Source organism: Falco rusticolus, chromosome 6 (genome assembly GCF_015220075.1).
Source record: "Falco rusticolus isolate bFalRus1 chromosome 6, bFalRus1.pri, whole genome shotgun sequence".
NCBI classification, from domain to species: Eukaryota; Metazoa; Chordata; class Aves; order Falconiformes; family Falconidae; genus Falco; species Falco rusticolus.
In genome coordinates this window covers 38,189,341-38,216,815 of record NC_051192.1, presented here as the reverse complement: position 1 = coordinate 38,216,815, position 27,475 = coordinate 38,189,341, and the positions used below count along the sequence as shown (strand labels likewise).

General features: G+C 39.0%; 1 protein-coding gene across 18 annotated transcripts; it reads left to right on the top strand.

Annotated features, from left to right (window-relative positions):
- BCLAF1 (BCL2 associated transcription factor 1) lies at nt 1-27,087 on the top strand. 18 transcript variants are annotated; one of them, XM_037392302.1, is made up of 14 exons: nt 409-1,165; nt 7,134-7,272; nt 8,267-8,340; nt 10,379-10,499; nt 11,391-12,296; nt 13,766-14,437; nt 14,551-14,720; nt 17,404-17,509; nt 18,445-18,529; nt 19,245-19,420; nt 20,569-20,749; nt 24,303-24,449; nt 26,095-26,304; nt 26,452-27,087. In XM_037392302.1, the coding sequence occupies exons 4-14, from the start codon at nt 10,396-10,398 to the stop codon at nt 26,455-26,457; spliced, it is 2,763 nt and encodes a 920-aa protein (XP_037248199.1). In that variant the 5' UTR covers nt 409-1,165; nt 7,134-7,272; nt 8,267-8,340; nt 10,379-10,395; the 3' UTR covers nt 26,458-27,087. The 18 variants fall into 18 exon arrangements, with proteins under 18 accessions (XP_037248205.1, XP_037248204.1, XP_037248199.1 ...); XM_037392296.1 differs by having other exon boundaries at nt 411-1,165; nt 10,376-10,499; XM_037392311.1 differs by having other exon boundaries at nt 434-1,165; nt 10,376-10,499; nt 14,291-14,437.
- Nucleotides 27,088-27,475: the final 388 nt, after the last annotated feature.

The window sequence follows — 27,475 nt, the reverse complement described above, 5'->3', positions numbered from 1 at the left end:
TTCTGGGTCCCTAGTATGTTGTCTTAAAACACAATGGAGAACTGAAAGAGTAGAAGTAACAACCCTTTCTGTCCCAGTAAGATACATGCCACATATCTCAGAAAAGAGAGCCCTCCATCACTGAAGGAAAAGAACATGAGCATCCCACAAGTCTTCAGAACCAGTAAGAAATATGTGTGTGTGAGCTTGTGTGCAGCCAAATCCCACAACAGTTCTGAAAATCTAACTGGCCCTAGCAAACTGGCTTCCTCCCACAAGCCCCTTATCAGGCAGCCTCTGCATTAATAGTGTCTTATTGTTGGTTACAGCAAAAGCTGTAGCACGTGCACTACACTTGAGGTACAGGTCAGTAACCCCTACCCCTGCATAAGGCGAAAAAGCTTAAAAGGAGACGGAATTGTGCGTCCCTCTAGGCCAGGCTGTTCATCAGTTAACCGCAACGGGTCAGACTTAAAAACTTTAACTGGGTTTGTTTCAGCACCAGCCACTTACCGGTCGCTGCCATAGGTGGCCACGCTTAAAAGCACTTAAGTTCTTCAAGCCAAAAGAAATAGATTTAAGCAGTGCGTTACATTCCCTATGCAGGAAATGGCAAACCAGCATTTGGCAATTGAATCCGCTTCCCATCTTCTGTGCCTTTTTCCTCCATCAGCTGGTTTTGGCTGCCTCCCAGTCATTGTCCCCTGAATTTAAAAACTCAGTTAAAATTGTGCATATGCATCCTTTCCTGCTCTTTTTTTAATGTATACGCTTTTTTTCTTGCCTCATAATATGCAATAGCCTTTTAAAAAATTAATCAGCTGCGTAAAATTTGAGTAGCGTGGAATGTAAGACTCGCTCAGCCGACACACATCTACGTGCATCAGTCAGTCCTGTTCACCTAGACCCCTTTGCTGCGCTTTCCCGGTGGTACAGACACCCCTCGGGCCAGTCCCTCGGGCACGCTTTTCCCCAGCGTTGCGCTGCTGCATCGCAACCAGGCGACACGCACAAATCTGCTGCAAAATCCGCTGCAGTAAAGTACCGCGGCTACGAGACCTGCTTCCTGCTGCGCGGCAGCATCGGACGCAAATGCCGCTTGACGGTGGTCCTCTGGCTGGGCTCCGCTTTACAGACAGGCCCTGCCGAGCAACGCCTGTGGATGGACGCGCACCCCGCCCGACAGGTAACCAGGCAGCGGCGGCCGGGGGGCCCCGGCTCCTCGGATCCCTCTTCGGGGAAGGAAGGGGTAAAAGGGGACAGCTTTTAGCTGCGGGGGTACGGGAGGAGGCACAGAGCTGCAGCCGGCCGGGCACACCCCCCCCCCGCCCCCACCGGCCGTGACACAGGGTTGGGGGACGTAGGGCAGGGCCACGCCATCCGCCGGGGGACACGAGCGCCGGGGCGGCCCGCTATCGGCCATCAGTGCCGCGGGCCGCCATCTTCCTTGCTGACGGCTACCCAAAACCAAGATGGCGCTCGGCCAGCGAGTGGTGCAGCGTTTCCCCGCCCAGGGCGGAAGTGACGCACCCGCGGCGGCGGCCGCCCCCCGCTCTCTATGGTGGTTTTTTCTTTTTCCCTTTGGGCCCCGCGTCTCTTCCTCCGGCGAGACGGGAAATGGCCGCCGAGCTGCGATAAGGGAGCGGGGCCGCCGGGAGTTCCGCCCGCCAGGTGAGGGAGGGGTGGAGGTGAAGGGGCCGCGGGAGGGTTTTGCGGGACGCTAGCGAGCCTTAGCCGCGGCCCAGCCGGCCGCGGGGGGGTGGCGGGGCAGCAGCGGCGCCCGCCTCCCCTCCCCCCTTCCTGGCCGCGCGGTGCCCGCGCGCCGTCCCGCCCTTCCCCGCCGCGTGACCTCGGCGCTGCGCAGCCATTATCCTCCGCGCCCCCCCGCCCCGCGCCAGCCGTGCCAGCCCCGGGGCGACGGGCCCGACCGCTCCCCCGGGGACGGGCCGGGCGGCCGCCGTCGCCGCCCTAACGCGCGCCAGCGTCGCTTCCTACGGGAGTCGGGCCGGGCGGGCGTCGCTCCTCCCTGAGTCTGGACGGCGCCCCCGGGAGCGAAGGTAGAGGGACGGGGCGGCGGGAGGCGGCCGCGGAGCTGCCTTGAGCTGCTTCGCGGCTTCTGGAAGCTCGCCGCGGGGCGGGGGTCGGGGAGCGGAATGGGTGGCCTGCCCCGTTGAGCCTCCAGCCCGGCCGGCCTGGGTTTGCAGCCTTTCCACCCTCCCTGTGGGAGACGGACCCCAGGAGGCCGTGCAGCACTGGTTATGGGAGCGTGCAGTCGGGCCGTTATCCTGGCGGGCGTGACGGGCCGGAGGGGAGCGGCGCTGGGCCGGAGGGATGCTGCCCGGCGGCGGGTGAGCCTCTGCGCTCGCTGTAGGAACTTCCCTCCGGGCATGGCTGCGGTTCGGGCGCTTGTGCCGTGCGTACTCCCGCTTGGCTCCTGCGCCTTATCTGCCCTGTGCAGAAACGCCCCTAAGTCCGGGGAGGGGCTGGAGCGGGTTTTATGCCCCTTGCTGAAAGGGGCTGTTACATTCCCGGTGTTGATGATGGTGTAGAATCTCGTTGTGGGATCCTGCCCTTTATTTCTCATTTGCTTTTAAACCCCCTGCTTTTTGCCTTAATTTTCTTAATGAAAATCAGATTCTTGTTTTGTGTGTTAGAGTGATCCTTTACCAAGTCAGTACGACCTGTCACTTGTTTATCTCTGAGATCAAAGTTTTACCTTAGCAGCAGCAATTAAATTTTACTATGGGAAGACCTGGGAGCATGCAGAACAAAGGCGTTTTTGACACTGCAGGTAGCCACTGCTTGTGTAATGGTTGATTATGATAAATATATAAAACCATCCTTAGAATAGTTGTTGTCAGTGTGGGAAGAATTGATTAAAGCATGTGGGGTTCCAGGAAAATGCTGACTAGCTGTTGTCTTCTCCTTCCTCCTCTTTCTCCTCCCCAGTAATCTCATTGCTTTAGACAAAAGTGGGGAGATAAGCAGAGGTAAAGACAAAAGTGGGGAGATAAGCAGAGGTAAAGACAAAAGTGGGGAGATAAGCAGAGGTAAAGGCTCCGGCTCTGAGGTATGCTCCAAGCATGCAGCTTCTTGTGGTAGGGAGGGCAGGAATTGCTTCCTCCCACTCGTCCCTTTTGATATGTTGAGTGACAGGCTGCACCGAATGGCAGGAAGAGAGGTTTAAGGTGTTACATATATCAGTACTTGGGGCGTGACTGCCTCTCTCCTGAACACAGGCTCCGTGGCGTGAGCAAGGCTTTAGTGGGCTTGGCTGTGTGGAACAGTTCCTCAGGTGAAGGCTGTGACTGAGGGAAGCTTTCTTGGAAGTAGGAGGGAGCATGTGCCATAGGGAAGGGCCTGTTGCCGTTGGGGATGCCGAAAACTTGGGAGTGGCTGTAGGAATTTAGAAAGGGGTCAGTAGGGAGCTGTTGTTTGGAGCTAGGTTGCAGGTATTTGGATGGATTAGATTCTGGCTGGTTGTCAAGGAGAGATTGTGGTGTAGGGGTTTGAGGAATGTCAGAGAACTTTTGGGGTTTGTTTACAAGTAGTGAAGATGTGTGAAGGAAACTACTGAAGAAAGTAAGCTTTTGGGTTACAACTGTTACTCGGTTATCGCTGTGAGTTTCTCCTGAAAGTATTCTGAAAGTGTATTGCTGTCTTGTTCATTGTGCCAGCACTGGCCTCCATGCGGCCTTGTGGTAAATGGGATCTGGGCGGTTATGTGGCTGTCAGCTTTGTCTTTTCATCCAGAGTATTTCTTCTGGATCAGTTAGCTACTCCAGCTCACCGAGCGCCTATATGAATATTAGTCTTGGAACAAATGAGGGAGGGAAGATAGCCTTTTCTGCAGCAGTATGCTCATAGTTTATTGCAAAGAGGTTGTGGAAATGACTGTGTAAGGGTGTATGAAAACAGTGTTTAAAACACAAACAAAAAATAACAAAAATGGCTACTCAAAATGTGTATCCAAAAGCATGCTAATTCCTTTTTGTCTATTGACAGAATTCTTTGAAATAGTCACTTTGATTTCTGTGTTTTTAATTAGAGGAGAAACATGCTTTTGTTTGCCAATAGTAGTACATAATAGAGCGGTTGCCGATCATGTGGTTTTGCAGAGCTGATTTTACTGTTACTAGTAGGATGCTGTTTTTTGATGTAATTTGCAAATATTTTATATTGTTTTCCATAAAGCAATGAATAAATGAATTAGGGAAAAAAGGACTTTGTATGTTCTACTGTTCCAGTTGACTTTTCATGCTGTAATTTGTAAATGGGTCTCTTCTGTCTTTGCAACTTTGTGGATATTATGAAATAATATTATGTATCAAAAATATAAAATAAGGGAATATATGCATCCCGGATCATATTTGTACATTCCAAGATAGTTTTGGCAAATTTGCTGTGGCATTTTAGTATTTGTAGGATTTTAGTAATTGATGATCTGAGTAGCATGGTTTTACAGTCACTAATGAAATGCATTCTTTCTTATTTGTGATGTGCTGCTGTTAAGTTGGTGGGTACTTAAAAAAAAAAGCAGGGGGGGGTAGATGCCTTACACTACTGTCTTAGCAAGACTGACTTTCTTTAAATTGGTATGGGTATTATGAGAGAATATTACAAAATCTGTGGGATTTCTTGAAGACTGTCTATGTCCTTTTGTTTTGTCCTGGCTGTATAATCCTCATTTCTTTTGAAGCCTGAATCACTGAATGAAAATGCGTTTTGGCAACAGCTTGTGAATTACTTTAACAAGATTTTGACTCTAATCTTGCTGACAGCTTTCAAGTAATGCTTAGGCTAGAGAAATGTACACTACTACATAACTGTGAACAAAGGATAGCTAAAATAATTAAGCTAAGAGGAAGCAGTGTTTTGCTAGTGTAATTGGGTATAACTGTCCTAAAATGTCGTAAACTTCCACATGGTGTAGAACTTTTGAAATGACTTAACAGATATGTTACATCTGCAGTCTGTGTATTCTGAAAAAACTTTAATATCAGTGGTGTAGTAAAAACTTAAAAAGAACATTTAAAAGGAATTTGAAACAGGTTTTTTGCCCTTCATTTTTATTTTAAACATAGCAAATGCTAACTGTGACATTTACTTCCTGTTTGTTGCATTGCTTGTGGCAGGATGAGCTTGATTCTGTTGTGTATCTTGTTTTTGCTTAATGGTCACACTTACTGGTAGAGACTGATTTAAGAGGCTCAGACATCCTGCTGTTGCCATTAAACTTCTTGATTCCCTCTTTGGTCAAGAATGTGATTCAGTATCTGACAGATAGTGGACTTCATTTTTTAAAGAAGTCTAGATTTCTGTGTTAAGGTTTGGTTGTTTGGAGGTGGAGGTTTTGTTTGTGGATTTGGTGTTCTGTTTTTTTTTTTTCTGTTGTGTTTTTTTTGGTGTGGTGTTTGTTATTTTTTTTTTTTTTAAAGCTGCTGGCAAGTACTGTTAAAAAGCCTAACTTCCAAGTTTGTTGCTGCCGATGGTTTTGCTAAGCTAGTTTCAGGGAAGCTTTAAGATTGCAGTGCTGCCAAAAGAGGCAGTCCTGTCTGGCTGCTATTACAACTTTCCTGTGTTGGCCCACATGTTTGTGGGGTTGTTGTCGTGAACCATACTGGAAAAATCGCTTGTATTGAAACTAATTGAGGTGGTCCATACATTTTCTGATCTAATTCACTATGTGGCTGCAGAAATACCTGTGCTGGCATGAGGGAGGAGAGATCAGGAATGTAAGGAAACAAAGGACAGGAGAGAGAGGACCTTTTCTTTAAACTAATGGTGCCAACTTATTCGGGTTTGAAGTACTGTGGAGCTACAGCAGCTTCCTTTTTGTAATATCCAGATTTTTTTTTAACACAAGAGTGAAATAGTTGAGAGCCAAGCATCTCCTTTCACATATTCAGGATAGAAAGCAAGGGAAGAAGAAAATTGAGTTGCAAGAAACATGTATTATAGCCCTGGTATTTCAGGCATACACCATGTTCTTAGCAGTCATGGTCCTCTTAAAAATGCTCAGTGATGACGTCTTGTGTCATGTTCGTGATACGCACATTTGGCAGACTCTGGGTCTCTTCTGAGACTACTTCAGAGATAAGCTTCATGCACTGAAGTGAGAAGGGCAGCTAGTCTTTATTTAGGGATTGATTAATTTATATAGCAACATATGATGCTTAGCACCTCTTTTTCATTGCCCTTTGCCACTTGTGCCCTTACTTGACATGATGTAGCCACTACAGACTGGCAGTGAGCACAAGAGTCCACAGGAAGAGGTTGTGAATGATTTTATTTGATATTGAAATGGTATTTTGTAGTTGTGATGCTTTCAGAGGAATGTGTACTTTTTCTGCAAAAGTGTGAAGCATGTAGAAGTGTACTGTCATAAAGGAGCCATTTTCCTACGGGTTTCTGTGTCTGCCACTATTCTTTTCTAAATTAGCTTTAATAGAGGTGGTTAGAATTTTAGATTCTTGAATATTGTGAGGATATTACACAGACAAGCCTTTATTAAAAAGAAACAGCTATGTAGTCTTTTCACTTTTGTTCCGAAGTATGAGCATTATTTTGGAAAGAATGTTTGTGTCTCAAGCTTTCACCGATCACAATTAAATAGAAACAAAAGTTGCTAGTAGTTGAGGGTTTTTTTTAATTCATTAGTTAAGGTTTTCTGTTCAAAAAATTTCTTTTGAAATGTTATATCCATTCTCCCTGTGTGTGGTGGGTTTTTTTGGGTTTTTTTTTTTTTGTTTAAGGAGAATAATATAGCAAATATATTTTAGCTGCCAGGGTCAGATGTGGTATATATCCAATGGCTGGTAAAAAAAAAAAAAAAAGTGTGACTGCTTCTCACCTTTGCCACTTGTTAGAAGATATTCTTAAAACTGTGCAGAACTGATTGCCAGAGTTTGAGCTATAGTAATTTAAGATCCTGTCTTCTGCCTAGAGGTTTTAAAGGTGAAGTAACTGTCTTGTTCTATATCCCCAGGATCTAGATCATTTTAAGTCAGAAGTAGAGATGATTTAAGTGTTGATTTAAAATCTTGGACTGAACTTCAACCATTTAGCTGAAGTTTGTGTTACTTTTTCTGTACTAGACTTCTGAATGCCTTAATTAATCTTTACTAGCTAATACCATCTCGCCTTTTGTCTAGACAAGATCTGAAATGGTCCGATACACTACTGTGCTCCTTCAGAGACTCATGCTTGCTGATGATGAGAAGTAAAAACTTAATCTTATTAAAGCATATATTTTGTAGAAATTGGAAATATCTTGGTCACTACTAGTGAATGGTAAGTGGACTTTTGAAAGCAGTGTTTATGAACACAAGTGCTGCGTTTCTTCTTTCAGATGAAGAAGACACCTATGAATGTGTCATTTAGGAGCAGTGGATGTCTTATGACTTTGGCTTTAATGAATTAATTGTTGAGACGCAGAATTTCTGGGAGATCCATCCCATCTGTATTGAACAACAAAATTCTGAGTTGCTTGAATGGAATTGGAAAGCTTGCTTAATGTTGAGTCAGATTACAGGCGTATATATGTATAGTCTTGAGGCTTTGAGGTAATTGAAAGATGAGGCCAGTGAAAAGTTTGTACATTTGAGATTGGTTTCATTACTACAATTGTGCTTTGTTTCTGTACACCTGCAAAGGAGCGTATTGTTAAAGATGTTGGTTGTTTAGGTAAACTCATATATGTATGCATTTTAAACAAGAAAGTATAACAGGGTAATGCTTGTATAAATGTTGTAAAAGAAACCTAAAAGATAAAGATAGCTCCAGTTAAATGCAAGGCTGTAAGAGTTCAAACTGGTCTAACAGTTTGCCACTGTCTCTTTTTTGCCCTGTCCTCCTGGCTGTTGCTGTACTGCCCCCATAATCCAGCTCTGGCACTTGTTTGGCCCTGCATTAAGCCAGTTCAATAACCCAGCCTTATGAAACTGATTTCTGGGTATTAAGAGTCTGCTCGGTGAGGGTTCCAAAGGGTGTCAGGGCCATTGTGAAGGTGAGGATAATGCATTATACAGCCCTGTAAGCAAGGCTGAAGGAAGAGTGATGATATGTGGAAGGGGAGTAGGATATGCCCCTTGGCAGTGGCTAGCTGTTGAGCTGCTCTAGTTAGTCTTAACATGCAGCTCCACAGAGTCAAAGAGTGAACTTGCCATTTCTTAGGCATTGTTTTTTCATGCTAAACAGATAATGTTTGAACCCGTTTAAGCAAAAGGTATTGCCTGCCCTTTAGTAAAAGTTCATGTCTTTGACAGTCTCTTTTTCTGTTCTATAGGGATCAGTATTGCTGAAAGCACAGATAGAGAGTTTTGAAATAATTGCTTCATTGGCACCAGCCAACGGTTTGAGGTAAGATTAACTTAATTCTATTTTTAAATGTTCTGATTGAACCCAGCCATTTAAAATGAGGATTGACTTTGTTTTCCTAAAATTTGTGCTTGAAATAAGAAATGACAACATAAAGCCTTCTGAAATTAGCATAAGTCTTGTAAAGGTCAACTGTTGTACAGTATATATGTACTTGCCCTACATAGAATGCAAATGCATAAATGTTATTGTTGGATACAGGGAAAATCAAACAGATTCCTTTCAAGTTGAGATTGGGTTGTATTATAAACTTGTACATCTGAAGTTTGGTCTGAAAATTACTTGTAACAGCAAAACCAGGGTTTTTTTTAGCACTCTTGGAAAATTGGTATGCTTCATGTCTTACAACATTTTAAAAGCTCTAGATTTATGTTTACTGTGAATAGATGAACATTAGAGATTATAAGCCATTTTCTGTAAGTTTTAATTGAACACAATGAAGTAGAAACCATCTTCTGAGTATAGGTTATGCAAATTTGCTTTTTAATGGAAGGAGACGGTAAGAGACAGCATTCAACACACTATTCATCTCCAAGGTAAATATTTTTTTTTTTTTTAGTTAATGGAAAGCTGGTTTGGGTTAAAATTTATTTTTTGCTGGGTTAGTTTCAGATGAGGTTACATCTCTTTGGGGCCATGCAAAATCTTGTGCTACTATGGTGGGGAGGTCATATGGGGTAGAAGGGACCAGCTGGCGGGGAAAGGGTGGACTGCTTTTTTTTCTTTTGTGTTCTCTTATGTGTCTAAAAATCTCTGAAATTTTGTGAACTGTAAGCTTTAACACTGTTTATTTGTCTTTATATAATGAAGTATCACCCAGGTAACAAGAAAGATTTTATATAAAATACCTTGTGACAGAAGGTGCTTGTTGTGTTGAGCATGTTTTTTCAATACAGTGATTTTAGGCTTTCATGCTTGTTTGCAATACAAAAGCTAAATGTTTGTTTTCCATTTTTATTTTCATTATTAAAAAACAATGACTATAGGTATTGAGCATACAAAGGCCTGAAAATGTGTATTACTTGTTCACAGTTTATATTCAGGTTGTCTAATGTGACCCTTTTTTTGTTTTAAAGCTGGGCAATTTCAAAAGAATGGCAGCGGGTCAGAGTTTTAATTAATTAATTTGGGGATTTTTAGCCACTGATCTGAAAAGGAAAAGCTGTGTATTTTTCATGGTTAGCACTAATTAATTCTAAACATCTATTATGACTGTACATAAGAAGAAATTACAGTTTAATATGAGTTTATTTTCTTTTAGGACTCATTGCCTTATAATCACTTGTAGTTTTCATATCTTAATTTGAGCTGAACAGTGTTGAATTCTGCTGCAAGCCATATTATTTAACTAGTTGTTAAAATCTAAGTTGACCATGTATTTTACATGTAGTTTAAAAAGCAAAATTAACCTAAAAGGATGCAAGATGGGCGTACTGACCAGTGGAAAACTGGATCAGAGTGATTATGTGGTTAAGGGAAATACCCCTGGCTCAAACCAACAACCGCTGGACAGAATACTTCAGGGCTTTTCCTTTGCTTATGTAAAAGTTGCATTGTAATGGACTGTAAAGTCCTCCCAGAGAAGGACTGCTGCATTGGAAATGCAAGGAAACTATAAACTACACAGATAGCAAGAATTTAGTTTTCAAACATATTAAAATGTGTAATTGTTCAGACTTGCATTGTTTCTTGCCTTAATTTGCAGAAGTGTTTTTTTGTTTTGTCCTCTGTCCTTCTACAGGATCAGTTTGCGATTAAATGTGGAAATCATTTCACTGTTATACATCATCTTTTCAGACAAACTGCATGTAGCTATGTTAAATTCTTTAAAATGTGGTTGAGCTTTTGATTTACTAATGAATGTACTCAGTTGTCTTCAGAGTTCTTTGGTTTAAGAAATGCTATACCTCTTTCCAATAGTCTTACTTTAGCATATAGAAATTTACATAGACTCTAAACAGCTGCTTCCTTTTTTTTTTTTTCTTTCCCTCCCCTCACTGCTTTTTCCTTTGGGAAGGAGTGTATCTACTGGGAAAAATGGGTCGATCTAACTCAAGATCACATTCTTCAAGATCCAAGTCCAGATCTCAGTCCAGCTCTAGGTCAAGATCCAGATCACATTCTAGAAAAAAGAGATACAGGTAAGTTGATGTCTTAGTGCATGAAAAGTTGATTTAGTATATTAGTTTCTGTCTGGAAATTACTTTACATTTGTATGATGCTATGGCAGAAGTGACCCTGGGATCTTACTTTGTTTTAGGCAGTAGGTAAATTGTGCTTTGAATGTAATTTCTGTTACTTTGTTTAATACTTAGCTGTTTTTTCTCTCTTCCTGTATCTCAAGATAATTTCAGAATGCTAATGGTTCCTCAGGATTGTGGCTTGTTTGATTCCTCCCTCCCCCTTCATGTGATGTTTTATTTGTCCAGCCTCTTCCCCTGTGATTTTCCGTTTCTCATGCAGCTTTTTGTATCTGTGGTAACTTAAGGCTTTAGCAGATAAGCATTGCTGTGTCTTGTCTTCTGTGTTGCCTCCAGCCTTTTCCTCATCTTTCTTATTAGTGGACATAACCATCTCCCATAGAAAAAGTGGCAGAATTGAATGTTGAATGTTTACTGCCTCATCAGCTGCTGTCTGCAGGCTGGCACATTAAACTGGGGGTCATGTAACTTCATGTTCCAGGCTGTGAACCATGGTGGCTGGGGAACTGAATGCCATACTCCAGAGTGGTGATAATCTCTTAATAAAATGGCAGGGCAGGCCACTGAGGCTGGTAGTGTCTTAATCATGTGATGCTGAAGTAATTTCTCAGTCCTTTAGGAGTATAGACATGTTTATTATAATCCTTTGAGACAAATAATAAATAAAAATAGATTGTAGAAGTTACTTTAAGACTGTTAGTCTGCTGCTTTGACCATTCTGACTGCATTAGAGAAATTGAATATTTAGTGTCAAGGCACTTCTTTTTTTTTCTTGTTGTTGTTGTTTAATTCTCCAATTGTCAAATGTTAATGTTTGCTTTTTAATTTTAGTTCTAGGTCTCGGTCAAGGACATACTCACGATCTCGCAGCAGGGATCGTGTTTATTCTAGAGATTATCGCAGAGATTACAGAAATAATAGAGGAATGAGACGTCCCTATGGTTACAGAGGAAGAGGTAGAGGGTATTATCAAGGAGGAGGTGGTAGATACCATCGTGGAGGTTATAGGCCTGTCTGGAACCGAAGACACTCCCGAAGCCCTAGGCGTGGCCGTTCACGTTCCAGAAGTCCAAAACGAAGGTCTGTGTCTTCCCAGAGGTCCCGGAGCAGATCTCGTCGATCTTACAGATCTTCCAGGTCCCCAAGGTCCTCTTCATCTCGTTCTTCATCCCCATACAGCAAATCACCTGTCTCTTCCAAAAGACGTGCGTCTCTGGAAAAGCAGGCAAAGAAAACTGAAGGGGCTCCTTTGCAAGATAGCCCCTTGAAAAATAAATCACAAGATGAACAGAAAGATACATTTGAACATGACCCATCAGAGTCTCTTGACGATTTTAACAAATCATCAGCAGCTTCTGGCGACATTTGGCCTGGCCTTTCAGCATATGATAACAGTCCAAGGTCACCCCATAGTCCTTCTATTGCCACCCCACCTAGTCAGAGTTCATCTTGCTCTGATGCCCCTTTGCTTAGCACAGCCCACTCAGCAAAGGACACTCCTCAACATTCCCATTCCATTCAGCATAGTCCTGAGAGGTCTGGCTCTGGTTCTCTTGGAAATGGTTCTAGCCGTTATAGTCCTTCTCAGAATAGCCCATTGCATCATATCCCTTCAAGGAGAAGCCCTGCAAAGACAATCCCATCACAGAGCGCTCCCCGTGAGGAGGCTCGAGTGCGGTCATTTTATCCTGAAGGTGGTGAACAGGACACTACAAAAGGTGGAAAGTTTATGAAAAGGTAAGAATTAAATTATAAGCCTAATGTTGTCCCTTAAAATGCTGACTGTTAGAGTTTCAACAAGGTCATCACTGTACCTTGGAAAATACAATATGGAATAAATATTACTAATTATAGTCTGGTTGGAATTGTGCTTTGAAACAGGCCTTTTCCTCCTAAGATGCTTCAAGTTCTTGACTGTTGACTAGTGGAGATAGGGACATGTATCCTTGAGGAAAAATTGGTTTGTGCTTTTCCTTTATGGTGTATTTTCTTATACTCTGTTTACTCTTATGAGAAACCTTAATTGGAATAGTGCATCAGACTTGCTTGTTTGATAGTGAATTCTGTTTGAGTATTTTGAAGTTTTAATGCTTCATGTAGTTTGAAATGCAGATCTTTTGGAAGTCTAAAAATGCAGATATTATACAATGATTTCTTTGTTAACATAAACAGCATCAATTGCTAATTGTGCAGTGCAATATGACAACTTTGATGCCTTGACTTTGATTTGCGTTACTTATGAAAGAGGGTAGGTCTTGGTATCTTTGTAACATAATTCTACTGATGTGAGGGATGACATATTTAAAGTTCAGTGTATATTTTCCAATTAACGTAACATTCTTCAATTTGCTCTTAAAATATTTGATACAGTAGTAATTTTTTAAAGCTGTAGAATTCTTACTGACACTAGACTGTTCTTTTCTAATGTGACTTGTACTTCAGTGCATTTTTTACAAAATAGTTATAGAGCAAAGCTGTGACTATGGTATAAGGGCTTGATCGTAAGCTTGTAAATTTTTCTAGTCAGTGACTTGCTATGTAAAAATTACATTGCTTAGAAGATCAAAAATGTGACTTCCCCTGGGTAAGATGTATTGGAGTTGGTCATTGTATTAGGACCTATATGAAAATAGTGTATAGATAAGGCAGTGGCTGAATTAATTGGTAGGTGTGTTTCTGTGTTTAGGAGAGCTGCCTTCTAAAGGTTCCCTGCTTGTACACAATATAGTGAATGCATTAAGCCTGTGTCTGATTTTGGAGTTATCTTAGAAATGTGCAGGATCTTGAAAAGAATTAACTTTTTTTATGGTACCCCTTTAAATTTTTCACTAAAAAAAAGGCACAAAAATGAATTACAGTCTGAATTGTAAGATTTAATGTGAATTTGATGGAAAAAAAAATGACTGGTGTAAGAGAATGTGAAACTGAGTACTTACTAAGAAAGAACAAACAAATCACTAGCTTTTTTATAAACTCAAGCAGAGGATTTCTAGGTGTTCTACAGAAAGGCATATTCTTCAGATGCCTCCAGTAGTACATAAATGACAGTGGGAATGGTGTTACGGTGTGCGAAGCATTGCATGCTAAAGTTGAATTGCTCAGAGGAATGTATTTCTTCTTGGTGTGGGATTGACACAAAAGAGGAATGCAAGTGAACTGGAATGAATGCAATCCAGAGTTACCAGTCTCTTCTTTGCTATCCACAGGTACACAGATGAAGAGTCTAGAGTATACCTGCTTGATAGGGGTAATACCAGGGAAAAGGAGGCCCAGAAGGAGAGAGGATCAGAAAAAGGGAGGACAGAGGGAGAAAGGGAATGGGAGGAACAGGAAACCTTAGATTTTTTCGTTGATAAAGAGACTGGGAAAGAAAAGTTTAATGACTCTGAAGGGGAGGACACAGAGGAGACAGAGGATTACAGACAGTTCAGAAAGTCTGTCCTGGCAGATCAGGGTAAAAATTTTCCTACTGCATCTCACCGGAATGCTGAGGAGGAAGGAACCAAATACAAATCTAAAATATCAATCAAGGGCAATAGAGAGAGCGATGGATTTAGAGATGAGAAAAGTTATAAGCTTAAAGAGACTGGCTATGTAGTGGAAAGGCCTAGTGCAACAAAAGATAAGCACAAGGAAGAAGACAAGAGTTCTGAGAGAATAATGATGAAGAAAGAAACTCAGTCACCTGAGCAGGTAAAGTCTGAAAAGCTCAAAGAACTCTTTGATTACAGTCCCCCTCTACACAAGAATCTGGATGCGAGAGAAAAATCCACCTTCAGAGAGGAGAGCCCACTTAGGATCAAAATGATAGCCAGTGACTCCCATCGTCCTGAAGTTAAACTCAAAATGGCACCGGTACCTCTTGACGATTCCAATAGGTAAATTATTCAGCTTTACAGTGTCGTTCTCCACCTGCCTGCAGTGTCATTCATTTTTATTTAAACTAGTGGTTTCTTTTTGTGTGTCTCTTTCTGTTGTTGATGTATTTTAGACCTGCTTCCTTGACTAAAGACAGGCTGCTTGCTAGCACACTTGTCCATTCCGTCAAGAAGGAGCAAGAGTTCCGATCCATCTTTGACCACATTAAGTTGCCACAGGCCAGCAAAAGCACGTCAGAGTCATTTATTCAGCACATTGTGTCGTTGGTTCACCACGTCAAAGGTATGTATTCAGTTTATCGTACCAAATATACATCTGACAATTTCATTTAAGCCTGTTTGCTGTCTTAGTACAGAAAGATTTCAGCCCTCTTTTAATGTTGATTTAGTCAGACTTACTTCCTTTTGAGGTACACGTAAAAATAATAGCAGCAGCAGGCAGTATAAGAAAACCGCAAGCAGTGTAGAGCATGGTAGCAGTTACACTATGTTTCTGGATAAATTTTTGAGCCCAAGTAGTATATAAAGTTTGAAATTTTGCAGTGTGGTTTAAACATTGGTGTGGGATTGACACAAAATACTACATTGGTCATTCTTTTCTTATTTAGTTTTATTTTAATGGCTCTAACATACAATTTTATATTAAGTGGTGCAGTGTGGGCTGACATGCCTTTTGCACATGTAAATACAATGGCATTCCTTTTGGAACATCCTAGAGCTTATTTCAGGTCCTTATGAAGAAAGTTTTTTTTATGTCAAAATAATAAGATTTAAGAAAAATTGTGCTTTAAATGATAGTAAAATACGCTGTGATATTTGATGTTATTGCTATTTGACAGTACTGCAGTGCTGGAGCCAGGAATCTCGCTTATAGGAACTTGGCAGTGGCTAAATAAACAGCCGTTAAATGTATTGTACACTATTTTCTGATTTAACAACAGTGGCTGTGCTTACTGCAAACACCCAAAACCCCCAAAAAAGCAACAAAACACAAACCCAGACTATCAAGGTAGATGTATTTCATTTAGGTCACATATCCTATTAAAAGCTTTCTGATGGAAAAATAGATAATTCCTTAAAATCCAGTGAGGATATCTGGAGAGTGATTTTTTTTTTTTTTTTTTTTTTTTTTTTCCCCATAGCATTTACTTGATTTCACTGGGCTGTTGTCTTGTTCTCTTGTGTTTAATGTACTGAATGTGGAAAAATTTGCTAGTGAAAATAATTTTGTCATATCATCCTAAAAAGCAAGAATCTGTAAGCATTGTTTTTTGAGATGCTTTAGCTTCTAAAATTGCAAAGATTTGTGGGCTCAAAGTATATGTTAAGGTTCTGTTAAAAGTCTTACTTGGTTGGCAAAATTCAGATTACTAAGGCTGAATGATTTCCTGCATTTTTAATTACTTATAAAGAAGAAAGTAATAGGCAACAGTGGTAATCAACATGATAATATAGCAGGATTTAAAAAAATTCTGTTGGGACACCTGTTCAGAGTATAATGCTGTGTTTTGAAAATACCTATTTTATTGATATGTAGAGATTTAAAGCTCAGTCCAGTGAGAGCTTCTGTAAGGGTTTGCTTGTATGGTATATGTAGGCTGCAGGTGAAATAGTATTCCTGAAACTCTCACATGTTGATCACAAATAGACTGTTTTTCTGTAAACTTTTGTATGTTAAACAAATATTTGGTAAATGTAACAGCTTAACAGCCTATCTGGTCAAGTTATTAGAATATGTACAGTTATGATTGTTTTTTCAAAGCAGAACCTCTCTTAAGTGTCAAATTTACTGTGGTCTGTGATCAGATTTTAGTAACTCTTGACAAATTGAAGTTATGTTCGTTATTGGTGTGATGCGACCAGTCTGAACAGCTCTTTATTAATGTAGAGCTGAAAATGCCCAGTGATGTTTTCTTTTTCATTGTAACTAGGTCCTGGAATGTGTTTTGAAATGGCAAAATCCATGTTACAAAAGTAAAATAGCTGTTGAAAGATACAGATGCCAAACAGGCAAAGTTGAACCTTCTGTCTTCCTGGCAAAAATGGCATAAAAACAGAGTTGCTAGCTCAAATTCCTGTGTTTGATGGAATTATGATTGAGGCACTACCCTTGTAGTGGCCGTTTCAAGTTTTAATGGTTGGTTATGAGACAAATACTGGATGCCGGGCGGTAAGTTGATACAGATGTATGTTGACCTGTTAAGCAGATAGCTTGCTTCATATGTAACATTTCATAGCTCATGACTTTATGTATTTCTATATTACATTTAAACACATTTGTTGAGCTGGTTTAAAAACTGAGTTTTGCTGTTGCTAATTTAACTGTCTCTGAAGGAAAGAGAAAATTTGTCAGAAAAGTTGTCAAGTTTGCCAAGATGCCAGATGCTTAAATGAATTTATTTACATATAGGTGTGTTAATTGTCTTGGATTGTTTATCATCACAGCTTCAAAGCAAGAAACTGTATTCCTTTAAGAAATTACTTGTTAGGTCATTCATGTAGTTATTGAAGCATACATTACTTAAGTGTTTTCACTGAGTTAACTCTTACTGTAAGTTAAAGATGAGATGAATAGTAAAATGTACTTATTGCAAGTATTCATGACTCAAAGTAACTTCATTTTCTCTTACGTGCAAAGTATATAACTGTTAAGAAATTGCTCCTTTCTCTTTCATTAGACGAAAATGTCATTGAAAATGAGCAAGTCCCATCAGTAAATGATGCTTGAATTGGATGTAATGCAGTTGTGGCATAGTTATAAGTAGACCTGCAGTGATGCTGTGCACTGTTACTTTGTTTGGGTTACAGAATGTGTAAAAATAGAGAAAATGCCACATTTGCTTGTTCACATAGATTTATTGAAAATACTGTGTTTTTTGCCTGCTACTTGCCTTTCTGTCAGGAGCAAAATTCCTGTCAGTTGAATTAAACTAATGAAACAGTGTTTTTTCTATTGTAACCAACAGAGCAATACTTCAAGTCAGCTGGAATGACCCTAAATGAGAGGTTCACTGCATATCAAAAAGCTACTGAAGAACACTGCACCCGGCAAAAGAGCCCAGAAATACATAGGTATATGTTAACTGCATATGTAGATGCTTTGTGTTTCAAATAATGCCTGCTAATACTTCTTTTGAGAACCCAAAATATTTTTTTCTAATCTGTATGGAGTAATTTGTCAGTTTCTGTATAAATACAAAATATCACAAAACCCCCTTCTATAAAAGAGAACTGGTCTGAGCCTGGTCTGGCTTCATCTGTGGTTTTGTAGCAGATGTCTTCTCTACCTCTGTATCTCACTTAGGATATATTTACTTTTCTCACATGCAGTGCTCAAATATTGAGGGGCATATGTCTTGAAGATGAAAAGAAGCCCTGTACATGCATCTTTATGCTTCAGTGTGAAATGTTCCATCTCATACTGTAGGTTTTGTGTGTGTTAATTTACAGCACTTTTTTGAAAAATCTGAGAGCCTGAAAGGTAAGAAGGTAGGCATGCAGATGTAGTTTCTGATCATGTGTTATGGTTTTATGATGCAGTGTACTATATTTGCGTTGCATGTGAGGATGTATTACCTCCATAGTCAGTACCCGGTTTCATATGTTTTCTTAACTGTTAAGTATTTTTGACTTTACAGCAAACTGTCATAGTGTTGATGATTTCCAGGGAGGGGTGTGTGTTTCAACTGGCTATACATAATGTTTTTTTGAAATAACACATAAGATACAAAAAGTATCTTCAAAGTTATACTTAGGCAGTTTGATTTTTTTTTTTTTTTTTTGCATTTGATCTGTGTTTGGTTTTTAGCATATTTCACACGGAACAGAACCAAAGTTATTAATTTTTAGTTAGCTTCTGTATTCTGATGGTGGGGCTTTATATGCAAAAAGCTTGTTCTAATGCAAAATTTTTATATGTTTCTCAGTTTTATGTTGAAAAGAAGTGTCTGAGGCCATTAACAGTCACATACACATATGGCAAGACACTGCTTTTATTTTACATTTAGGAGGATTGACATCTCTCCAAGTACCCTGAGGAAGCATACCCGTTTAGCAGGTGAAGAGAGAGTCTTTAAAGAAGAAAGTCAAAAAGTAGGTTCTATGTAACTGTTCTATCTGTATTTCTAAACTTAATTTATTGTGTTACCCTTTAAATCATAACTTCACTGTTTTGTGTATAAAAATACAAAAATAATTGTATTTATTGTATCTGGAGTACTTGCATTTAGAACATTTTTTTTTTTCCTTTGACTGAAGTGTGTTACCAAGAAGCCAGTTTATGTAGCATGATTTTGCTATATTGGTAATGTGGCATATAAGGTCAAGTCTTCTCCCACCCTTCCTTTCTTTTTGGGCATTTCTTGCCCGATTTTGTGGCACTAAGCTGCCCATGGACAAAGGGGTGTGGGGGGAGGGGAAGTACTGAGGTGTCAGTGAATAGTAGTATGGTTGAATTGCAAAGGTGCTTGTGCTCTGTTAAAAACAATTCACCAGAAGAAATGAATGCTTAAACATCCTCCCAAACCATGTATGATGGTCTGTCTGCATGAAAAAATAGGTATCTCATTGGCTTGATGTGAATGCTTGTTTGAAACTGAAATTCTTAGCTGTTCTTTTTTTAGATCTAGCAATTGCATGTAAAGAGTGTTCAGTTAAAGTCAATTTGTGTGCTGAAGAGTTTGTTGAAAAATAGGTAAATTCTATCTCGCTTTTTTGAAAATTGATGTACAGCTTGCCTTTTCATTCAGATTCTCTTCTGGATGTTTTATTTCAAAATTTTTGTTCCAAAATATAAATTTGTTTACAGGGAGATAAAAAATTAAGGTGCGATTCTGCTGATCTTCGTCATGACATTGACCGACGTAGGAAAGAGCGAAGTAAAGAACGAGGAGACTCAAAGGGTTCCAGGGAATCCAGTGGGTCAAGGAAGCAGGAGAAAACTCCAAAAGATTACAAGGATTACAAATCTTACAAAGATGACAGGTAAATATTTGAAGTCCCTATTTAGGTTTTTAGCTTCTAATTAGCCTTTTGTAATTGTAAGCTTAATTGCTTTCAATTTTCAATGTATAATGGAACATTTAAATTTAAACAATTAAAATTATTTGTTTTACAGCAAATATGTATTATCTGTCTTTTACACGGCTTATGGTGGATGAGGACAAAAACTTTGGAATAGCAAGCTAACACTGAAAAAAAAAATGACAAATTAATCTGTCCTATTATCCAGGCTACATCAGGAGGTTGGACTTCAATGCAGTACATTTCTATAAACAGTTTGTGTAAGAACTTTGGTTCGTTATGCTTGATTCCGCACTTTTTCAACTCATAACACCCAGAGTATGAGAATCTTACTGATACTTAGGTTTTAACATGGGTGAGAAGGGGAATTTTTATTTTTGTCTAAAGCCAGTGGGCTGTTGTTAAGAAAAAAATGTTAGCATATCTCAGTGGATACTGTGTAGCAGTGGTAAGAGTTACTTCAGGTATGACCTTCCTTTGAATAGAACATTAAAATCTTGTAAAGTGGGTCAAATTAGTACCACTATGGGGTTACTGAAAGTCTTGCTGTAGGAATATGTTTTCCCTGCTTTGTACTGGATATACAATGAATTTTCACTTATGCTTCCTGTTTCCCATTTACTTTTTGACTTTGGTATCCACATTATCTTCCACTGGCTAATTCCGTATGGCCATCTACATAGGGAAGCCCACGCCATATCTTCTCAACAGTGTGCAAACTGAACTATGTAAAGTTACTGTAAAACTTTGTCTTGAGGGTTTTCTTCCCTTCAACTTCTGTTTTTCCGCCTCAGAAGAAAGGTGGATCTTAAAAGTAACAGAATCTCTTCATAGCATAAAACCATAGAAACGCTGTATTTGCAGTTTGCAGACTGCTGCTTTCCAACTCACTAGCAATAATATACATTTAGTACATTTAAATGTGTAAGAGGAGGCTGGAAAGTGGAACTATACTCCTTAACATCTGAAATATTTAACATATATGTGACTTTATAACCGGAAGGGGGATAGCTTTTCATAAAATGTAAAGAGATCTGTTTTAGTATAGCATGCTACAGGTTATCTATTACTCTTAAAACAGCACACAGTGTTATCTTTTTATTTTTCAGCAAACAAAAAAGAGATCAAGACCGTGCTCGGTCCTCCCCATCTTCCTCTCCATCTTCTTCTTCATCCAGTTCTCGAGAAGAAAAGGATTGCAAGAAAGAAAGAGATGAAGAGTTCAAAACCCACCATGAACAGAAAGAATACTCTGGTTTTGCAGGGGTCAACAGGCCAAGAGGCACCTTTGTAAGTTGCTCTCTGATTCTTCCCCCAAATTATGAACACTGAACCAATAGTAATAGTATAACAGATAAAACGAGGATGTGTTGCAGTGATTCTTGAGTTCTTTTATGGGATGTACCAAACCTGAGAAGTTGTTTTTTTCCCAGCACTGCCCAATAGCAGTTAATTGGTGTGTAAATAGACATTAGGATGCTATTGGAGACCCTAACGTAAAGGTGGGAAAAATTATTTCTTGCTTATTCCTTGCTGTGTTGTAATTACATTGTTTCCTAACAAGATCTGCAAATTTACTTTTCTCTAAAGAATAAATCTTGTCATCTGTTACTACTGAACTCCCTGAAGCTTCTGTTTTTCCTTGTCACTTTCAGTTTGGTTTGGCCCTCCTTTGTGTGTGATGCCTGCAACTTGTTAAATGGAGAATGGCATGTAATAAAAAATACACATCAACCTTTAAACAGCTGTATTGAGGAGAGGAGATGGTATACTTGTTTTTCAGTCTTTCTTTGGCCTGGACTAGCCACAGTGAGCATGAAAGCTCATTAATTTAGCTCTGGAATGTGTTTTCGCATTGTGATTTGGAAAGTAATACATTGACCACTGTAGTCTTCAGAAAAATCTTAAAAGTTAAAAATTCCATGTTAATGTAATTACTGATACTTTAATTGGGAAATGTAGAAGCATTAAGAAAAAGATAGCAATCAATAAAAGAGGCCTTAAGAAGATACGGAACACTTAAAAACCCCCAAAACATACCCCCCACCCCCCCAAATAAAAAAAAAACTACAAGAAAAGCCCCAATTCTGTATTTGGGTGGGTGGGGAAAAAAACTCTGACTGACTTAATGGGTAGGAGTAATGTCATACTTTCACAATAATCCCTTGGTGTAGCTTAAGACTAAGTAATGCTAAAAGACGTTGGTATGAATGTACACGTAATAGTTTCTAGTAGTGTAAAATTCTGAACTGCAGACGAGTATCTGAAATGCCTGTGAGGTATGCAACACTTGAGTTAAGGTTTGACTCTTCCATCTAAAAAACTGTAGCTACTTAAAAGAAAATTCAAAGTTCAAAATTCCTAGCACAAAAAAGGCATAATTTCCTTTCTTGATATCTTTTTTAATACAAATATACTAAGGAACATCTATGTGGCATAAATGTATAGATGCTCAGATGGTGTAGGCGTCAAATATAACAATATTGGTAGAATTTCTAGCTGTATAACCTAGTGGCACTGAGGTAGACAAAAGTAGCACTTAACTCCCCTCTCCTCAAAAAGAATCAGTTGAAGAAAACTCATAATTGGTGGAAGCCTTTACTGCCTTAGAAAACCAGATTGTATGTATCATGAAAGGGATTATATTTTACATGAAATTGAAGTCTATTAAATTTCCAGTTCACATCAACTTCTACTAATTTAACTGCTGGTAACTGCCAGTTCTGACTATGGATAATAAAATAATAACTGGTTCACGTTCCCTAACGACATACGTGGTCACACACAGGTTTACTAACAAGCTGTGTCTGAACAGAAGAACCTAAATAGGCCAACCTGTGGACTTGAGTCTTGTCTTTAGGGATACAAACTTGGATACTGTTGAAATACACAGGCTGGCTAGTGTGGGAATGCCTCAGTAATTCAGTCTAATAGTGGCTCTATTCCAGTAAATACTGCTTTGTTTTTGGAGTAAATAAAACGTTTTTATTGTGAATTCTCCCTGAAGCAGGAAGCCTGGATACACTGGGAGAGCATAGCTTGCTGCATAGAGGAGACTTCAAGCTAAGCTGTCAATCTCATACTAAATCAGCAGTGATTTTTTCACTAAACTTGCCGACAGACGATGTTTATTCTGGGCTTCTTGTACATAAATGTCATGAATAGTTTTGAAGTAGGAACACAGAAATAAGGATAAGTAGAATCTTTCAATGATACTGACATTAATATCCAGCTCCTGAAGAATTATGTGTAACAGTTCTGTTTAAAAGTCTCTATAGAAAGAGAAAAATACATTTTGTCCTTTTTGTGATGGTCTTTGCAGTAAGCAAGCCCAGAAAGATAATGCCGTAGTGGATTTTGCTGCCTGTATTTCATTGCCTGAAAGATGACTTGGGGGAGTGGAGTGTTAATACAGTGTTGAGGAAAGCTCTAGATGTTTTTCTTAAAGGGGATCTGATCATAGGACCTAGTACCAGGAGGTGCTGACCTCCCCCACCCCCCCGCCCCCTTTTTTTTTTTTTTTTAATCCTATCATATTTTGTCTTTACATCCTCTCTTCTCCTGCACAGTGATACTGCTTGTGTGCCCTAATTTTGTAAAGGTTCAAAGCTATTGGAAATAAAGCATGTAGCATTTCCTCTCTTGTACAGGTTTTTTTTAGGTGATAGTCTATCATTTACCAAGTCACTCTCCAAGCAGTTCTTTTTTTATTTGCCTACAGTTTATTGGATAGGTCTTAGGAGCCTTTTATGGATTGTTTTTCAGTCTCTTTGATTTCAGAGTAGTTCTAAAGCTGTCCAGCATAATTTCTGCATTAGAAGTGTTGGAGCTTTGTGGAACTAAGTGTGCATAATAATGCTCTTTCAAGTTAGTTAACTAATTTTTTTTTGTGTATGTTTATGGTGCTTATTTTCAACAAACTGATTTTCAGCCATGTTTTTGTAGTTATTCTGAAGACCCAGTTCTGTGTCTTAACTAGGCTGTTCATGGAAATAGTGTTCTGTAGTAACTACAGGCTTTAGCAGTCTGTTTTCCCATCCTAGCCTTTCCCTACTCCCCTTGAATGGTGGATATAAACTCTTGTTTGATGTTATCCACAAGCTAAGAATTTACATGCTGAGGGATCTGTAGATGCTACTTCTAGTGTATTCTGAGTTAAGCATTTTCCTTATTGCTGTGAGACTTCTTAGCCTAACATTTTAAAATCCTGTTAATTCATTATAAAAAATATTTAAGATGTTAATTTTCACTTCAAGCATAGCTACTCTGTACAGTATATATTCTTGATTTTTTCTGAGTAAAGAATTTATCCATTGGAAATGTAATGTGGCCTAAAGTACATTTCTGAATCTCATTTCAAAATGTTTAACACATAGTAGATGTACGTATTTAGAAACTGCATTGTTTGTATGTATTCTAGAATCACTTTCTCATAACTGATATGACTGACTTCATACATGACCTTTTTTTTTCCCTCTCCCGACAGTTTTCTCCCTCTTTCAGTCTAGTTTTTTCTGTTTGGTTTTTTGTCTGTGAACAGCTTCAGAAGTTTCTTCTGACCTTTTGTTGCAACACACTGGTTTACCAGCAGTCAAAGGAAGTTTCTTTTTGGTGATTGTGGGTGAATTTATGCAGAGAACTCAAATGTGTTTCAATTAAACTTAATAGAATCATTATTTCAAAGTGAATGCTTGAACATATTACTTAAGGTAATACGTGAATTTGAAAATGGTTTTACACTTGCAGATACTGTAATTAAGCACAGAAAGAGCATTTTCAGTAATAGAGAACTTGAACTCTGTGGTTTTATGTAAATGGATTAAATGACATCTTGGTTAATCAGTTTCGAATTAGGGGCAGAGGAAGAGCCAGAGGAGTCTTTGCTGGAACAAATACTGGTCCCAGCAACTCAAATACTACTTTTCAGAAGAGACCGAAGGAAGAGGAATGGGATCCTGAATATACCCCAAAAAGCAAGAAATACTTCTTGGTGGGTGTGGAGAACTCGATATCTTATGCATGCTTTTGTTTTTTCAAACTTTCTACAAGTGTAGAAGTAGCATGCATGTATGGACAGGGACTTCAGTTATGTAACCATGCGAGTATCAGGGCTGCTTTAGTGCCTGGTTCTGCTTCCCTTGTGTCTTTCTGCAGCAGGCTGGCAATAACTGAGGCCCGACACAGATTTCATCTCCAAAATCTTCATCAGTGAGTGGGGAAGAAGGCAGATTCATACTAAAATTGTTAAAACCAAATTTTAAACCAGAAAGACTTGTGCTGTGTTTTCCTGGATTGATGTCTGTATGGCATTTGAGCTTTTTCTTAGATTTGTCTGGAGGTCTGCAGAAGTGGAAGATCAGGAAAAGCTGACAGTATTTGTGGATGTTTGTAGGCTGACTGTTATTAGCAGTCCTTAGTTTGTTAGCAGTAGTTGAGTACTGTGATAGTCATAAGAAAATCACGTTAGTTCTGATGTCTTTTTCACATCTGGATTATGAAAGGAGGGCTGTTGATACAACCACCCAGTAAATAGTGCAGCATACAGAATGTGTAGCCTCTGTTCCATTTTATTTCCTTAACAGTGCAAACTTCTAAGGATACTGTTTCACTGTTGAAAAATGTTAAGTAGCGAAAATTAGACCTTCTGCTACAGCATCATAGCTTGTCACAAATATCTTAACAGATAATCCAAGAAGTAAGGCAATCACAATTTGAATGTTTGTACAAGGAGTTCTCAGTCCCTCCACACACACATAAACGTTTCTGAATCTATAAATGTAGAAAGAGAGGTGATAATCCATTAATGAAGAAATTTTATGATAGCTAAAACAAATAACTGTAGCTATTAAACTTTTATCTGGTCTCTAAAAACGTTTTTTAGTTAAAAAAAAAAACAAGCCACCCTTTAACTGTTCCTACATAATTACTACTAAACTGCTTTATATAGATGTGGTATGTGTTTAATAGTTCAAATTTCTTTCCAAATCACAAGTAAAAAACCCAGATATTGAAGCAAGTGTACCTCACTCTTCTAAATATAAACCTTTTTTATATTAAATCATTGTCTGTAGTGTTCATGCAGTGCGTGGAGTCATTGTCAGAAGACTTAGCGAACTATGTAAGGCTATATTTGGTAGTAAGAAAGCAAACTTTAAGCTTATTAACCAGAGAAACTCAACTGTTGTTTGTTAATGTGAGATTTAAACAGTTTGAACTTCATTTTCCCTATGTCATGCAGGTGAAGCAGGGTATCTGAAAACTGAATAAAAATCCTAGCACATTCCTAGAGCTTCTTCCTTGAAAATCACAGATTTTTTTTTCCCCCTCAAAACTAGGGAGTAATTCTTTGTTCTTACTGAAGATGCATGACAGAACTGTTTTATTACATTCAGACATTTGAGTAGACCCACAGCTAATAAGGGCTCTTAAAGCAGTTTTATTGTTGGTTTTAGTTATAGCATCATGAATTGTAAGGATATCCTTTATAATGTATTCTATAAATCATAATCTGAACTGTTAAAAAGTTCTTAGGTTTTTTTTAATCAAATTATACTATACATAGAAAAAGTACTAACGTTTAAGGGGGTACGTTTCAGAAGTGTTTTAACCTTATTCTTTGTCTGGTATTATTGTAGCATGATGACAGAGATGATGGTGTGGATTATTGGGCCAAAAGAGGAAGAGGCCGTGGTACTTTCCAGCGTGGCAGAGGGCGTTTTAACTTCAAAAAGTCAGGTAGCAGTCCAAAGTGGACACATGACAAGTATCAAGGGGATGGGATTGTGGAAGATGAAGAAGAAACAATTGAGAATAATGAAGAAAAGGACAGACGCAAAGAGGAGAAGGTAAACAGCTTAGTGAATTGCAGATTAGATGGTTTATTTTGCAGTATCTCAGATAATTGTGTGCTGGTGGAGTGGGGATCGCTTTAAAAAGTTTCAGAATTTGGTTATTAACAGTTTACAACAAGACTGTTTTCTTTCTTTCCACAGGAATAACCCTGGAAGAAAGTTGCAGCTGTGAAAGAGCAGCTCTTGCACCACCCACACAACATTTTTAATATGTTTTTTTGTTGTCAAATGAATGTAAGCATTTTACTTAAATTTTACTGTTGGAAAGTAGTTTAGAGGGATTGTTTTTGTTTTAAGCCTTTAGGAAAAAAATCTTGATATAGTAAACTATGTTAATGATCGTACAGGTAGAAAGTAAAATATTTGTAACAACTTTTAAGAAATTTTACTGTTTGTTACATGCAGTGTAATTCTGCTTTGTCCAAATATATGGTCAAGTACACCTCTAAAAGTTTTGATCCTCCCCTATGTCTGTGTTTTATTCTGAAGTAAACTTACAGCTCTGCACACCTGAAATCTTGGAGCAGCATTTTTTATAAACTGATTACTACTTTAGTGTTGCCTTTTTATAAGTGTATTTAATGGTAGTCATCCAATCACAAACAGTTGTGCAAAATGATTATACGTTAGTCCACGAGAATCACATTTACATAGCGTGTCAGTGATAAACCTGGATTCTTATTCCACCCTGCTAGAGTGCAGCAAGAATTTTTACCTTTGAGAGTAAATTGTCACTCTTTAGTAGCCTGAGAAATACATATGTATATAAATACTAAAGTGAGTTCCAAGTGTGTTATTTCCCTTTTGGAATGTCAGTTTTAGAAACCTATTTCCAAGTCACTGCTGCTAGAAACTTCTAAACATACCAGAAAACTGGAGTCCCTGCCCCGCCCCACGACCACCACCCTGCTCCCTCTCTATAGGTAGGTCTGCACTAATACAACTGGCTTAATTCCTTAGCTTGTGTCTAGAGCAGATCAGTCATGTATTATGGGTACCTAGTAATGTGCTTTGTCATTAAAAGATGCTTCTCTTGTCAAGGGTAACTTAGTACAAGTTTTAAGGTTTTATAAACATAGATGTTAAACTCCCTGTGAGAAAAGTACTGTCTGTGAATTACAGAGTACGAGTGGCATTTTCAGTGTCACTAGCAATTAGTTTCAGC